This window comes from Syngnathus leptorhynchus, chromosome 2 (assembly GCF_054491065.1).
Source record: "Syngnathus leptorhynchus isolate UIUO chromosome 2, UIUO_Slep, whole genome shotgun sequence".
Taxonomy (NCBI): Eukaryota; Metazoa; Chordata; class Actinopteri; order Syngnathiformes; family Syngnathidae; genus Syngnathus; species Syngnathus leptorhynchus.
This window is the reverse complement of record NC_141196.1, coordinates 22,499,836-22,516,176: the sequence shown is the minus strand read 5'-3', so window position 1 is coordinate 22,516,176 and position 16,341 is coordinate 22,499,836. Positions and strand designations below refer to the sequence as shown.

Below are 16,341 nucleotides of genomic sequence, written 5' to 3'. Positions count from 1 at the left end.
CTGCATGTATGGAAGAGTGCACTCCAAAATGCCAGTTTCCTTGCGATGAAACTGTATTTGAACTGTGTTGTCTGCTAATGGAGGAAAATGAATGGCACGCTCCATCAGATCCATTGCATGCAAGTGACTTGTATCTTATGTTGAGAGAGGCATTACTGAAGATTGTTTGACAAGCGTATTGATGTAATGAACATATAAACTCCTCAGAAAATATTTTTTTCAGAATTGTTTTAATCAATACTCTGTATACTTAGTTACTATGTTTCTTTAGTCTTAGAATGCCTTCTTGACCTTAAAATATTCTTAATGACCCAAATTTTCCAGAATAATTCATTGCAAAATGGAATTCCTTTTTAACTATGCTTACCTGATCTATGGTTATTCTTTTCCATTTGTGACTAACAAAAACAAAGATGTTACATTTTGCTTGAAATGTCCTGAAATTGACTGCTTAAATATGTATTAATGTATTACTTGTATATTAAAGATTGTGTCTTTCCATAGAAGGCATCTGTACAACATTACAATACTTTATTTTTATATACCAACATTCAGGTACAGTCAGGAAATACATAGTGGATGAAGAGTGAGTTTATTGAATGCAATAAAATATTACGACTGTTTATTACAGAAGCATTCACTTAATACAATGTAGCTGCTGAAAACAACCATACAATGGTTATGCATAACATCTTGGGTCATTTTAATAAAGCCCTAGAATTTTTATATAACTGGAACATAATACCAAATGCAAGCTGTTTCTATAAAATTCTAAAAACAGTGAAGGAATGAATACAAAGTTTGTTTCTATTTGACCAATAAGAACAGTGAACAAAATATGTTGTGTTGATGCAACTTACAACGGATAATTAACGGAGTTATGGTTATTGACAGAATTAAACAATATCCATGACCCAGATATTGCTTTCGAGAACGGCATTGAATTCTGATCGGAAGTCTGGGAAATTTTCATAGTTGTCAGCAATGTACAAAACCTTTCTACACGTGTGCCCCACTGGTCTTCTACTAAACTCTGTCATTAGTTGAAACTCCACAAGGATGGTGTCGGTGACAATAAGATCAGATCCAGTGCAAAACTGGAGAAATTTCTGAAGCTTGAGTTCATCCAACTCTCTGATGAACCTTTTCAGATTATTTACCACTTCCTTCTGCGTTGAGGTTAAATCATTTGGAAATGTCAGCAGTTGGCAGACCTTTTTGGAAGTAGGTTGCAAGTCAGAGCACAACTTGTTAAGTGCGTCAGGACTTATGAAGTCATGGTGAAAAGTAACCTCCCTCCAGCAGTCAATAACAAACATGGGCTTTTGGACAAGCTCTTTGTGCGCTATTTCCTGCAGTATTGTGGGAAAGGTTTCAGGTGTGATTCTCTTTCTACACCCGTAGCTATCAAGAACTTCCACAAGATCATCTTGGTCCACTTCTGAAAAGTCCTTCATTGCGTCCATCAAAACGTCACGCTCCTGGCTGCTCACAAACTGCAGAAAGTGGGCCCTTGGATCACTGTAGACACGGTTGAAAAGCACTTGCTCGAGGAAAGGAAACACAAGTTTGTTTGGGAAATAGCAACAATCTTGGTAACCTTTTATAAGTATTCTCCCAACTGCTTTCCACTTTGCTGCAGAAAAAACATGACGGATAAATGGCACTTTAATTGATGTACCAAGGGTGCATCGGTCATAGAATTCCTGCCAGAAACAGGTGAGAACATCTCTCAATACTCCAGACCCAACACCTGTTTCTTCTCTATCATCTGGGAGTATGCGTTTCACACTGAGTGGTTTGTTCAATATTTCTTCTTTACAGAATGCTCTTATCATATCATTCAATGTGTCAGTGGACAGTTACAGTCAATGTTAGGGTTGAATAGATTAGGTTGATCATATTATGTTGGAATGTAATCAGTGGTGATTGACCTAAGCTTGTCCTGTCTTAACAAAGGAGTAGAACAAAGTGCTAAGATCCTTTGCACTGATTGACCAATTGTAGAAGACGCAATCAAAGTTGTTTTGTCTACTCAACATCTTAAAACATCCCCCGCTATGATGTGATCAGAGGCCAGGTGTTTCAACCCCCACCTTGGCCACCACACATGTAAATTGTCACCCCCACCCTTCTTTTCTCAATAAATACTCTCTTGCATGGGTGCAGCGGCAGACTTTGTTCGGACAGTGCTGTGTCAACAGCAACGAACAAGTTCTCCACTTGCAGAATTTGTTCGGACATTGTTGTATCTACAATGACGAACAAATTCTCCACGTGCAAGTGTTCAAAGGGCATACTGTCTCCTGTGTTGTTCTTGCACAGTAAGTTAGAGTCGGAACATCTCTAACATTTTGGTGCCGTGACCCGGATCCAACATACCCACTGCTGATCGACGGAGGACGACGTGCTGCATTGTCGACAAGCCAGCGTCCATTAGGAGGACCTGGTAAAGAAAAGACCTGGCAAGTAAATTCTTCGCTGGGCCAGCATCTAAGGTCTGCCTTCGTCGAACAGCAGTGGATTGACGGAATCCGAACGTGCAACGAACCAGGGGACAAGTAAGTTAAAGCCCTAAGTGTAAACGCGTAAAGGTGCACAAGATATACGGCTTTGGTTTGTCCGAGCTGTGAAATTTACGGTTTGGTTTGTCCGAGCTGTGAAGTTTACAGTTTGGCTTGTCCGAGCTATGAGATACGCGTAAAAAATTAAAGGTGCACAAGATATACGGCTTTGGTTTGTCCGAGCTATGAAGTTTACGGTTTGGTTTGTCCAGGCAAAGAACAGCTTGGGTTAAAGTCCCAGTGGAAGGAACAGACTAAGGAAAACAGAGCTTCCTTTTCATTCATTGAAGAGGTGCGTAGATTCTTCTTTGTCTGTTCTTCCAAGCTGCGGGATCTGGCTTGGGTTAGAGTCCCAGTGGAAGGAACGTGCTAAGGAACACAGAGCTTCTTTTTTGTGATTCAAAGAAGAGCGTAGATTTTTCTTTGTACGTTTTTCCGAGCCAAAGAACAGCTTGGGTTGGAGTCCCAGTGGAAGGAACAGGTTGAAAAAAAAAAAAAAAAAAAAGACAGAGCTTCTTTTTCTTAATTGAAGAAGGGCGTAGATTCTTTTTTTTTTGCCTGTTTTTCCGAGCTGTTTGCATGAAAGTTGTGTGGTTGAGAGTGTGAATGATAGGATAATTTGACTAAGAGGCAATTGTTGTTGAACGGTCAATTTAATCCTGCATTGAGGATCCTCAAAAAAGTAAAACAAAAAATTGAATAAAAATTGGAAAAATCGAAAAATACCAAGTTAAGATAGGAAACAAAAAACGGTAAATCTCTAACTCTTGAAGGTGATGAGAAGTACATGGCAAGTATGCGATACATGCCAAAGTGGAAGAAAAAGTATGGAGTAGAAGGGAAGTTGAAATGTGGAAAATAGTGGTTGATGTTTTGGAGGAGAGTGTGGCTGGGAAGACAAAAGGACTGAGAAAGGAAAGATAAGAGGGAGAATTGCAATGTGCTAGAGTGTGGTTGAAAACTTCACGAGCGATGTGAACAAATTCAAAAGACCAAAAATGGAAAGATAAAAAGTGATGAGGCTGCCATTCCATTAACATTTGAAAAATAATTTAGGGTGCATAATGGCATCCCATTCAATGATGCAGCTGAGAGTGCTTATCAGCAACAGCTAAAATATGCGCTCCCCAATGGTTCCCCACCTGAATTAGACAACAGGGTGCGGAAACAATTGGTGGATACAGATAATATTCACCGCATCAATGACAAACCTGTTTTACCAAAATCACTTTTTAAGGCAGCAGCAATTGCGACACATGGGCCTTGCCATGTGTCGACAGGAGGGATGAGGTCAATTCACTACCTTTGGTTCAGATGCTTACTTAATTTTTTTTGTAAAGCATGTCCTGTTTGTGTAAAACATAATCCACAAGGAAACATGAGACCTAAGAGAGGCTCGTTTCCAAAACCATCTTACCCATTCCAAATCATGCACATGGATTTTATTGGACTCACAGAAAAGAACCTGTGATCAAACTCTTTTGGATTAATGTCAACGCAACTGTTAAAGGACGAACGTTGCCGCAAGTGGCCTACACAGAGAGACCAGCTGAAGTGAACTATACATGTTACATCCAAGGAAACAAGACCCACAAATGCATCAACGACGACTGCTCTCCAGGAGGACACTGGATGGGAGCTTTGGATGTCACTGCTAAGTGTCAGGATGAGAGAGCCATTTCAAGTGGTTGTCCAATGCTGGCCGCCAACTGGACAAGTGTCTGCACCAGTGTGGGTGACAGACCACACCTACAGGATACAACATCATCAGCTGACGACAGCACGCAACTCTTCTGCACGTCCAACTCTTCAGCACGTCGACGCAGGACCGTTGTGACCTTTGACTCTCATGATCCTGTCTGGGGATGGTTCTGGACTTGATGACTGCAACACGACGGTTCCAGCAAGGAAGCAGATCCACCATCACCAGCGTCCCCGCCCCCAATTCAAATAGAGGCAGAATAATCCTCTTCCCCCTTGGTGGCCAGGTAGTCTACCCTGGCCACTGAAGACGACAACCACACGGCAGAAACTTCCAGGTTCTCCCCCGATGAAGCAGTGCTGCAGAGGGGGTGAGAATTGTGCTCACCCTCCAACAGTGGGCGTGCCAAGCCCCCGACGGCTGAACAATCACGAGCAATTTTTGTCTTGACTGTTGTTATTGGTAACATTCTGGTCGCCTAAGGCAGAGGGACCGTGTGAGACTTTTCCTGCATTATAACATCTTGCCGCAGGTTTTTCACTCACACACTAAAATTGATCTACGTAGATTGCAATGATACGCTGTTTCTGTGTTTTTGTTGTTTTGTTTTTTTTGTTTTTTAAATTGTTTTTCCTGACAACATCATATGATAAACAGGAGGGATATGTTAGGGTTGAATAGATTAGGTTGATCATATTATGTTGGAATGTAATCAGTGGTGATTGACCTAAGCTTGTCCTGTCTTAACAAAGGAGTAGAACAAAGTGTTAAGATCCTTTGCACTGATTGACCAATTGTAGAAGACACAATCAAAGTTGTTTTGTCTACTCAACATCTTAAAACATCCCCCGCTATGATGTGATCAGAGGCCAGGTGTTTCAACCCCCACCTTGGCCACCACACATGTAAATTGTCACCCCCACCCTTCTTTTCTCAATAAATACTCTCTTGCATGGGTGCAGCGGCAGACTTTGTTCGGACAGTGCTGTGTCAACAGCAACGAACAAGTTCTCCACTTGCAGAATTTGTTCGGACATTGTTGTATCTACAATGACGAACAAATTCTCCACGTGCAAGTGTTCAAAGGGCATACTGTCTCCTGTGTTGTTCTTGCACAGTAAGTTAGAGTCGGAACATCTCTAACAGTCAACACATCCTGTGGATCAGGTGGATAGCAAGACCACCGTAGATCATTGTGACTTCTGTATCTTCTATTGTGTCATATGTGGGACCAAAAGTAATTTCTGAATCAACAGAAATGTTGAATGGCTGGTAGACTTCATTTGAATAAACAGAGACCTCGTCACTTTCTGCGGCATTGTATTCACTGCCACTGACTGACGTAACTTCCTCGTGTGTGTGGACATCATCTTGGTTGTCTTTTGGTCTTGTTGCAATGTAAAAACGCAACAATGTTAGCTTTGCAGCCTCGTACATATAGCCGATGGAATGGCAGGTGTCATCACTGAGGCAGTTTTGTTTGAAATCCCAAACCTCAAAGTCCAATTGTGATCCTTTGGGAGAAATTCCATCTGGGAAAAATAGTTTTTTTCCTTCCTTGAGAATGTCTTTCAACCCAGCTTCTGTGGACATTTGAAGTTTTCTGGTACCCCCTCCGTGCTTCTCCCTTACCCTTTTTGGTTATCTTTCCATCACTGTGTATCCATCCGATTGCAATATTTCTTGTTGTTTTCTGCTTCTTTGTCTCTTGTGGTTGTGTCTTTGAGGTGGTGTCCTCTTTGTCACTATCTTTCCTGAGTTTCATTTTTTCACGTAGTTTTTCTAAAAGTCCGTTTTTCTTTTGGATGTAGGCTGTTTCGTCTTGCAAAAATTAAAGAGTGCAATCCGGTCTCCATAGTGAGGGATGTAATTGGCAAGAGTGGCATCGTCCATCAGTGACATCACTGTCAATCTGCACGATGATAGAAAAAAAAATCCATCACACAGAATCACTTAATTTGAAAGAATGAAGCACAAATATAATACTTATTGTAAATCAAATCCACACTCGACAAACATGTTGCAACTGTTTAATCTTTGGGAATTTATTAAGCCACATTTATACCTGAAGTCTGTGTTTTTTATTTCATTTTATACACTACTTCAATCATCAGTTCACTTAATGTGAGTGTGTACATACTTAAAATGAGCTAGAGTTGGATTGTGGTATGGAGTCAGCAAAGCATAAGGGGTTTGATGCCGCGAGTCGCGGTGTTGTACCGACGCTTTGTGACGTTGCCGTGACGTGTATGTATATATATATATGTATATTTATAATCGTACATGACGTCATCGGTTTAAGGAAACTATATATATATATATATATATATATATATATATATATATACATTTATAATCGTGCATTACGTCATCGGTTGAATGAAACTGACTCCTGAATGAACAAAAATAGCATAATGCTTCTTTACGTGTAAATGCGGCGCATCCCGTCAAGAGCTATCAATTAGCAACGGAGATACATGCTACACGGAGCCAGTTATATACGCAACAGTCACCAAAATGAACACAATGCTTTATTTACTCACCCCCTGCTCCTCCAAGAGTGAATTGATTTCTTCCGGCAATCCTCTGGCACGCAAAAAGTCACTCGTTGACGACTCTGGTCAAAACCAAATCACACTGACTTTCCCTCCGCCACCCCACGCCATAAAGTCAGAATTCTGACTTTATTCTCAAAATTCTAACTTTAAAGTCAGAATTCTGAGAATAAAGTCAGAATTCTGACTTTAAAGTCAGAAATGGGGACTTCTGACTTTAAAGTCGGAATTCTGAGAATTGTTAGGATACGGATTTTAGCTATTGATCTGACTCCAAATTGCGACCAACACTAAACACAAGTTTCTATGTCCAAATCCACACACTGGCGCACCTAACAATTTTGCGAGTTCGTTCTGTCAAAGAGAAGACCAGTAGATCAATCAGACCAAATTTACCAAATGTTTATTCCTAACAAAGCGCACTAATACAGGCCTGGGTCCCGGGTCCCTCACACTAAAACTCGTGCGTTTTTGTGACCACCAAAAGACGACACATTCTTCCGGGTTGCCCAGTTTTAAAGAAACACAATATGAATATTAAAGCATGCAAAATATTGTGTGATGATTGGTCGATGGTCATCTCCTCCCCGTCGAGGTGTCATCACTGTGGTCAGGGGGTTGGTTGTTTTCCTCTCGAAGCCCAACCACCTGGACGTGGTATTGTTCTTTGTTCTCGTTCCTCACCGACCTTGAGGTGTTATCGTCTGGTACTCCCTTCGTTCCGTACCGTCCCGTACTCCCTTCCTGGGCCTGTTCCATAACTCTTAGAAGAAACAAGTTCATGCAGTGTGCCTGCACATTCCTCACCCCCCACCAATCCACACAAGCACCAAAATGAACACAATGCTTTATTTACTCACCCCCTGCTCCTCCAAGAGTGAAATGATGTCCTCCGGCAATCCTCTGGCACGCAAAAAGTCACTCGTTGACGACAATGTCCTCTCTGGTCAAAACCACACCACACTGACTTTCCATCCGCCACCCCACGCCATAAAGTCAGAATTCTGACTTTATTCTCAGAATTCTGACTTTAAAGTCGGAATTCTGAGAATAAAGTCAGAATTCCGACTTTAAAGTCAGAATTCTGAGAGTAAAGTCAGAATTCCGACTTTAAAGTCAGAATTCTGAGAATAAAGTCAGAATTCCGACTTTAAAGTCAGAATTCTGAGAATAAAGTCAGAATTCTGACTTTAAAGTCAAAAATGGGGAATTCTGACTTTAAAGTCGGAATTCTGAGAATAAAGTCAGAATTCTGACTTTAAAGTCAGAATTCCGACTTTAAAGTCAGAATTATAAGTCAGAATTTTTAGAATAAAGTCAGAATTCTGAGAAAAAAAGGCAGAATCCTGTCACCCCTCGTTTTTTTTTTCTTCACTGGCCCTAATCCTCTTCCGTATTATTTGCTGTAAAAATGCTAAATTTTAGTTAAAATATTAAGTTCTATTGTTTTCATTATACATATTTTTGTGGCATAAATGCCACAAAAATAGGTTGAATAAAGAAAAGCCAACTTTGTCTTTTAATGATTCAAGTTTTAACCGTGGATTATGAACATTGTTTTGAACAGAAGACTGGGAATATGGCTCTGTTCTTTTTACACTTGCTTTATATTCTATCTATAATTTCAGCTCTAAGTTGCATGTGCAAACAATAGCCTTTATTTCCTTCAATATTTTTAGGTTTTGTATGTATTTGGATTTACCTGTATTCAAATTTCGATTAAATTTTTTTATTTTGATTGACACTGTATCAAAGCATAACTCACTTAAGTCACCTGTCAACATTAATATTGTACCATCACTGCTTTTTGTCCACATCTACTGTAGGGAAAGTAAACTAAAAGGGTGGTCATGCAATTATTTTTGATAAAGCTTCCCTTCTATCAGTGCAACCCCAGATGGGTTTTTTGACAAATGTAAATATGGATTATTCACCAAATCTGTCTCACTGATTTAGCTTCACTTTTTCCCTTTTATTTACAAAACAGTCATGATAACACGTCAATGTATCTTGTAGCAATTTTCTTGAACGAAGAAATTACACACAAGCTTTTAAAGTAAAGCTTACAGACTTTTACAAACCTGATATTTATTGACCGGCAGCACAATGACTACAAATTGCACATCAGCACACTGTACCTTTGCCTGCTCTTCAGGTCATGCTTCTTTTTCTCATCTGAGGTTTGCCAGTGATAACTACAATAAACTCTGGACCTGTTATTCAAATCAGTACATTAGTATTCATTAAAGTGCAGCTCTCTATACTGTATGTCTCTAAACCCAGTTGCCTTGATGGATTATGACACTGTTCGAATTAGAAGTGAAGGGAGTGCAGACATCGACCAAGGTCCATTCAATATTTCCTGAGAATTTAATGAAAATGTCTTGATCTGGCCCAGGATTTATTACCTTCCCCTTTGATTTATGTTCCACCACTGAAGTTTCAACAGAGCTGACTTGGTATTAAAAAGTGAAAAAAACAAGACAAAGAAATTAATATAACATAAGGGTTGATATTACAAAATTAGAGAAAAAAACTGCGAAAGTATGTCATCATAATAATGGAGAACATATTTAAATACTGTGTAATACATAGTATTGTATAGTTCTATAGTATTAGTATTTTATTAAACAGAGTTAGTTATTGGATTTCTGACAACAACAACAAAGTAATGGAATTCTTTCCCCCAGATAAGTGAAATAAATTGGTATAGTATATGATCAGAAATACATGTATTCTCTATCACCCTGAATGATCACTTGCGAATCGCAAGTGCGCGTGGACAACCAGCCATTCACACTCACTTCACACCTCTGAACTCTTAGGTAGGCCCACTAACTACTACAACCACTCTGTCACCCACAGAGGTGTGAAAATTTACCAAACTTTGCAGGTGGTTCATTTATCCATCGTACCTGTCCCGGGCACCCTTCTGTTATTGTCCGTTCGTCCTTATTCATAATCAAAAAGTCAAAGTCAAAGTCCGCTTTATTGTCAATTTCTTCACATGTTAAGACACACAAAGAGATCGAAATTACGTTTCCTACCGTCCCACCGTGACTAGACACAGTACACAACACACACAAGCAAACAGCACAAAGAGTAAAAACGAATAGACAAGAGCAATGAATAAGTGATAAGCAAACAACCCAAATAAATAAACAATAAATAAATAAATAAATAAATAGACAAATAAGAGCAACAAAATGGAGCAAGCGTGCATGCAGCAGACAGCCAGACTATAGCGCAAAAGAACAGGACGTTATGCAGCCGAGGGCGGAGGGAATTCAGGATCCTGACAGCTTGGAGTATGAAGCTGGGTAGAAGATCAAACAAAGAGTGGGCGGGGTGACTCACATCAGACACAATCGCGGTCGCCTTGCGGGTGAGACGGGAGGTGTAAATGTCCTTCAGGGAGGCGCTGAGCTTTCTTCGCCAGCGACGCAGCGTTGGTGGTCCAGGAGAGGTCCTCACTGATGTGCACCCCCAGGAATCTGATGCTCCTCACTCTCTCCACCACAGCACCGTCGATGGTCAGCGGCAGGTGTTGGTTGTGACCCTTCCGGAAGTCAACAACAATCTCCTTGGTCTTGTTGATGTTCAGCAGAAGGTCGTTGTCCCTGCACCACGTGGCCAGAAGGTCGACCTCCGACCTGTATTGAGTCTCGTCGCCCCCGGTGATGAGACCCACAACAGTCGTGTCGTCGGCATATTTCAGCACACGGTTGCTGTCGTAGGTTGCAGTGCAGTCATGCGTCACCAGGGTGAAGAGCAGCGGACTGAGCACGCAGCCTTGAGGGGCCCACGTGCGAAGCGTGATGCTGCCGGAGACATTGTCGCCAACAGGTACAACCTGAGGCCTCTGACAGAGGCCAGTTGCAAAGGTAGGTACTGAGGCCCAGCTTGTCGAGTTTGCAGATGAGACGCTGTGGAACAATGGTGTTGAATGCAGAACTGAAGTCCACAAACAGCAATCTCACACACAAGTCTCTGTTCTCCAGGTGGGTGAGGGCAGAGTGGAGGGCAGAGCAGATGGCATCCTCAGAGGACCGATTGGCTCGGAAGGCAAACTGGAAGGGGTCTATGGTGGGGGGAAGAACAGATCTGACGTGCGCCATGACAAGCCGCTCAAAGCACTTCATGACGATGGGCGTCAGTGCCACAGGGTGGTAGTCATTGAAGCAGGAAGGAGCAGGATTTTTCGGAGCAGGTATGATGGTGTCAGCCTTGAAACATGACGGGACGACAGCCTGCTGCAGGGAAATGTTAAAGATGTCTGTGAAGACATCCATCAGCTCCTCAGCGCAGTCCTTCAGCGCTCGTCCCGGGATGTTGTCCGGGCCCGCCGCCTTACGGGTGTTGATAGCGGCAAGCGTCGTCCTCACGCTAACGGGAGAGAGGCACAGGGGCTGCTCGGTCGGAAGGGGGGGGGGGGGGGGGGGGTCTTCAGCGGGCAAGTGGTCTGAATGCCTTGCCACAGGCCCCGAGCATCCCTGCTGTCTTTGAAGTGGGCAGTGATCTTGAAAGAGAATGCCTTTTTCGCATCCTTGATGCCCCGGGACAGGTTCGCCCTAGCTGATCTCACGCCCGCTTCATCCCCAGCCCTGTCGGCTTTGTCTCTGGCCTTCAGCAGCCCGAGGACAGCCCCTGTCAGCCATAGCTTCCAGTTAGCCCGAGTGACGATGTATTTTGTGAGGGTCACGTCATCAATGGACTTCGGGATGGAAGAGGTCACAGAGTCAGTGTACTCCTCAATGTCCGTCTGATTGTTGCAAGTGGCTGCCTGCTTAAATCATCTATAAATCATTCATCCACCAGTCAGTCCTTGTTATTTTAAAAAGGCTTCCTCATCGCTTCCTTCAGTCAGTCAATCGTCATTACATTACCCTCCTGAAAAAAATCATAGTCGAACTGATGACAAATCCAATTTGATTAAAATAGTGCAATGCATGTATTTTGTATCATGTATCCCCTCCTACCCCCATCACCACACCGCTACCCAGGAGAACAAGAACCCGCCAGTTGGACTCAACGTCACTAGCCGTGAGCCTTCTGACGACCCACCCTTTTACTATGGTTACACACTGCCAACTGCCCACCTTGTACATCAAAGTCAAAAGTCAAAGTCCGCTTTATTGTCAATTTCTTCACACGTCAACCTTAGTGGTGCAATGTATGAAAATTGAACGGGTTGGTGGTGATATGGGCTACTGATTAGCTCCAACCTGCCCACTCAGCTCCCCAAAGATGTATTACCACCATTGCTTGCTGTATTTTCAATTGGGGAGTGTATTTTTTGAACTCAAAGTTAATGAAAAATAAAGAGAATCGTGACAATGAAATTTGTTTTATAACAGTTGTAGTTAAAAAATGTCCCAAAAAACTAATGGCACCCAGGCCCCTTCACTTTATCAAATATGGCCCTCCTTGCAAAAAGTTTGGACACCCTTGGCCTAAGGATTGGGATGGAGACAAACACTGTCTTAGGATAAATTCAAAGTCTTTGTGAATCATAAAGGTGAGATAAATGAGTAGCTTTGATGGTTGATAGTTGATAGAGTAATTGCAGGAGCTTGGTTGTACTAGGGGAAAGTGCTCCGATATACAGTAATCCTTCGCCACTTCGCGCTTCACTTATTGCAGCCTCGGTTAATCGCAGGTTTTTATGAAAACAAATATTGCGGATATATTCGGTGCATCGCGGCTTTTATGGCATCACTTGGAGCGCGGGGCTTTGTCTGCCCATATGACTTCACAGCACATGTTGATCTGTATCCTTGCCGCTGATTGGCTTAGAACAGTTCAACCATGCTTTATCTTAGCCTCCCGCAGTCACGCAGTCCATTCTTCCACTTCGTTCCGTCAGCAGAATCGGCAGTATCTTTAATTTGCATTTCATTTTGACATGATCGAGGCAGGACAACCAAATGCTACATGGGCTCACACTAAGTTTAAAGGAGACAAGGAGGGCTGGAATGACGGCAGAGCAGGACGACGAGCCAAGCTGACAAGCCGGTCAGCGAGCGCACATCATGCGTCATCGAAGCAGACGGGGAGAGCAAGCTTTTTAAAGCTCTTAAAGAAGTGTTTATGGATACAACAAAGTGTTTATAAATTCAATAAAGTGTTGAGAAATAATTATAATAGTCTTGTGCGGATGTCCTCGCGCTGGGCCGCGGACGCACATCAGCCCGTCAGCACAGCGAGAGCGGAGCCGTGATACATTTACGCTTTAAAATGTTTAAAAAGTGTTTAAATATACAATTAAGTGTTTAAAAATAAAATGATAAAAGTCTTGTGCAGATGCCCTCGCGCTGGGCCGCGGTGGCGCCTCAACCGGCCAGCACGGCAAGAGCTGAGCGAAGCTGTGACTCCTTTACATTTTAAAAATGTTGAAAGTTTTTAAAAATACAATAAAGTGTCTAAAAATAAAATGATAAACGTCTTGTGCGTATGCCCTTGCGCTGGGCTGCAAGGGCGCATCAGCTCGTCAGCGCGCAAGAGCAGAGAGGGGCCTGACATGTTTACACTTCATGAAAGTCTTGTGTGGCTATTGTTACTCTTATTTATTTTGTTGTTGTTTGTTTCTGAAAGTCAGTTTGACTTTAACATTTTATAAAAATGTTTAAAAATTCAAAAAGTGTTGAAAACTACAATAAAGGTGCATAAAAGTATTTTGTGAATATTGTAATAATATAATCTCTCTACATCGCAGATTGTCACCAATCGCTGGTGGTCATGGAGCCAATTATCTGCAATAAACGAGGGATTACTGTAGTGCAGTAGGCGGAAGGAACAAATAGTGACTTTTTGGGTGCAGTATTCAACTGTAATGCATAAATCGATGCAAAGAGTAGGACGTGCGTTATACAAGAGTATTGTACTGTCTTCGAATATGCTGACCTGACATTTAAAGGGGTTTTGGTTTAGTTGTCATGTGTCAGGATTATCTTATTATGGAGTCGGTTGTTCTCAGACAAGGACATGATATGACAAGAGTTGAAGTGATGGTAATTTATTGACCATATATAAAAGTGCTTGAGGAGATAGGCACAATAAAAGATGTGGATTTCTGAATAATTCATAAAATTTATATAGCGCTTTTCAAGAACCCAAAGACGCTTATAGGGTGAGGACATACATACAGGAGACGAGGGCGAGACATTAGGATAACGTAGAGGTTGCATGCCAGAAGGGAAGGAGTCATGGTCGAGGAATCGATGGTGAGTGAGATTGGTCCAGTTTTATTGAGGGTGGATTTAGTTCCTATGAGGAGGAGCTCTGTTTTGTCACTGTTGAGTTTGAGGAAGTTGTGGATCAGCCATGCTTTTATTGTAGAGATGCTAAAGGCTTACACAATTAGTTAGTGCGGCTAAACAAGCAACATGTTTACTCGACCCGCTTCCAGCCAAACTATTTAAAGAATTATTTCAAATCTTAGGACCGTCCGTTTTAAATATATTTAAACTGTCTGTCTCCTCTGGGATAGTGCCAACAGCCTTTAAAACTGCTATCATTAAACCGCTACTTAAGCGACCAAATCTTGACCCGGACTGTCTCAGTAACTAGAGGCCAATTTCAAATCTCCCAGTCATAGCAAAACTTCTTGAAAAGGTAGTAGCACAGCAGCTTATTGATTACATGGTCGCTAATAATCGATATGAATCTTTTCAGTCTGGTTTTAGAGCTAATCATTCCAATGAGACAGCACTTGCTAAAGTGACTAATGATCTCCTCATAGCTATGGATTCAAACACTTCATCGGTATTGTTACTACTCAATCTTAGTGCTGCCTTCGACACTGTAGACTTCGATATTTTATTAGAGCGTCTTAAAGGTTGTGTTGGTATTTCGGGGTCAGCACTAGGCTGTTTTCATTCATATCTATCAGACAGGACGCACCGAGTGGTCCCTGGCAATGCGTCCTCTGAGCTCTATAAAGTTACGTGTGGTGTCCCACAGGGATCGGTACTAGAACCAATTCTATTTAATATTTATATGATTCCGCTTGGGGACATAATAGGTAAATATAATATTAGTTTTCAATGTTACGCGGATGACACCCAATTATATATGCCGTTATCAATGACAGATCCGCGGGACTGTTGTAATCTTGAGGCATGCCTTGCAGAGATCAAGCAATGGATGTCTCTCAACTTCCTTCGTCTAAACCCAGATAAAACTGAGATGTTGATAATTGGTCCAGCTCGTTATCAACATTTATTTAAGGAAACCACTATAACTATAGATAACCGTTCTATCACTCAGAGTGATACTGTAACTAATCTCGGGGTAATATGTGACCAAACGCTCTCCTTTAAAAAGCACATTAAGAATATAACCAGAATAGCCTTTTTTCACCTTCGTAATATTGCTAAGATTCGCCCAATCCTCTCGACCGGTGATGCGGAAATTATTATACATGCATTTATCACGTCGTGCCTGGACTACTCTAATGCATTATTCTCTGGTCTTCCCAAGTCCAATATCAAAAGTCTACAGTTAGTACATAATGCTGCTGCAAGGCTGTTCTCATGGACAAGAAAATTTGATCACATTACCCCAATATTAGCCAATTTACACTGGCTCCCGGTCCATTAAAGATGTGACTTCAAGGTTCTTCTATTAACCTATAAATCATTGCATGGCTTAGCGCCTTCATATCTCCTCGACTTAGTTGTTCCTTATGTTCCGTCTCGTAACCTTCGTTCGCAAAACGCTAGTCTTTTAGTGACACCGAGGGCCAAGAAAATGTCTGCAGGGGCTAGAGCATTTTCTATTCTGGCTCCAGAGCTCTGGAATGCCCTACCAATGGATATTAGAACTGCTACCTCAGTAGAAACATTTAAGACACGTTGGCCTTTAATTAACCTGTAGTGGCCGATTCGGCTGGAGTTTGTTTTTGCTCCCTCTCCCCGACCCCACTCCCCCTACCCGGCTGGGGAGGTGGTTAGGTGACACCCAAGCTGACAGTGGCTATCTAGATTCTCGTGGACCAATTCAGCATGAGGGAACTGCAGCGGCTTACCCTCCTAGAGGACACTGCCAGGAGAATCGGAGGCACCTCCGACAGCTCTTCGCTTTGGTCTGGACATCCACTTTTTGATTTCCATATTATGTATTTTATGTGTCCTCTTTGCATCCATTGCAGCCTGGTGATCCTGAAAGGGGGATCCTTCCATCTGTGGTCCCTTCTCAAGGTTTCTAATTTTTCCCCTGGTAGGGTTTTTTTTTAGTTTTTCCTTGCCCTTTTGGGAGCCCAAGATCAGGGGATGGTTTCAGAATAATTGTCAATTGATTGTCTATGTGAAGCCCTTTGAGACTGCTTGTGATTTAGGGCTATACAAATAAACTTGACTTGACTTGATGCAGGTTTCAAGGTAGGTGAGGGGAGGGTTTCGGGTGGGTGCGGTGCGTATGTAGACCTGGGTGTCATCAGTGTAACAGTGGAAGTTCAGCTTGAGTTTGCGGATGACATAATCAAGGGGGAAGAGGTAGCACGTGTTTCAGTTTTTCTTTC

At 42.1% G+C, this 16,341-nt stretch overlaps 1 protein-coding gene and 1 pseudogene across 1 annotated transcript; both read right to left on the bottom strand.

The window, feature by feature from the left end:
- Positions 1-527: 527 nt before the first annotated feature.
- LOC147061275 (uncharacterized) lies at positions 528-1,850 on the bottom strand (the record flags this gene model as incomplete). Its single annotated transcript, XM_085906430.1, has 1 exon — positions 528-1,850. A coding segment is annotated over one exon (954 nt), but the record flags the coding sequence as incomplete, so codon positions are not given.
- A 3,562-nt stretch (positions 1,851-5,412) lies between these two features.
- Positions 5,413-10,655, bottom strand: LOC147061274 (uncharacterized; annotated as a pseudogene).
- Between the last annotated feature and the right edge of the window lie 5,686 nt (positions 10,656-16,341).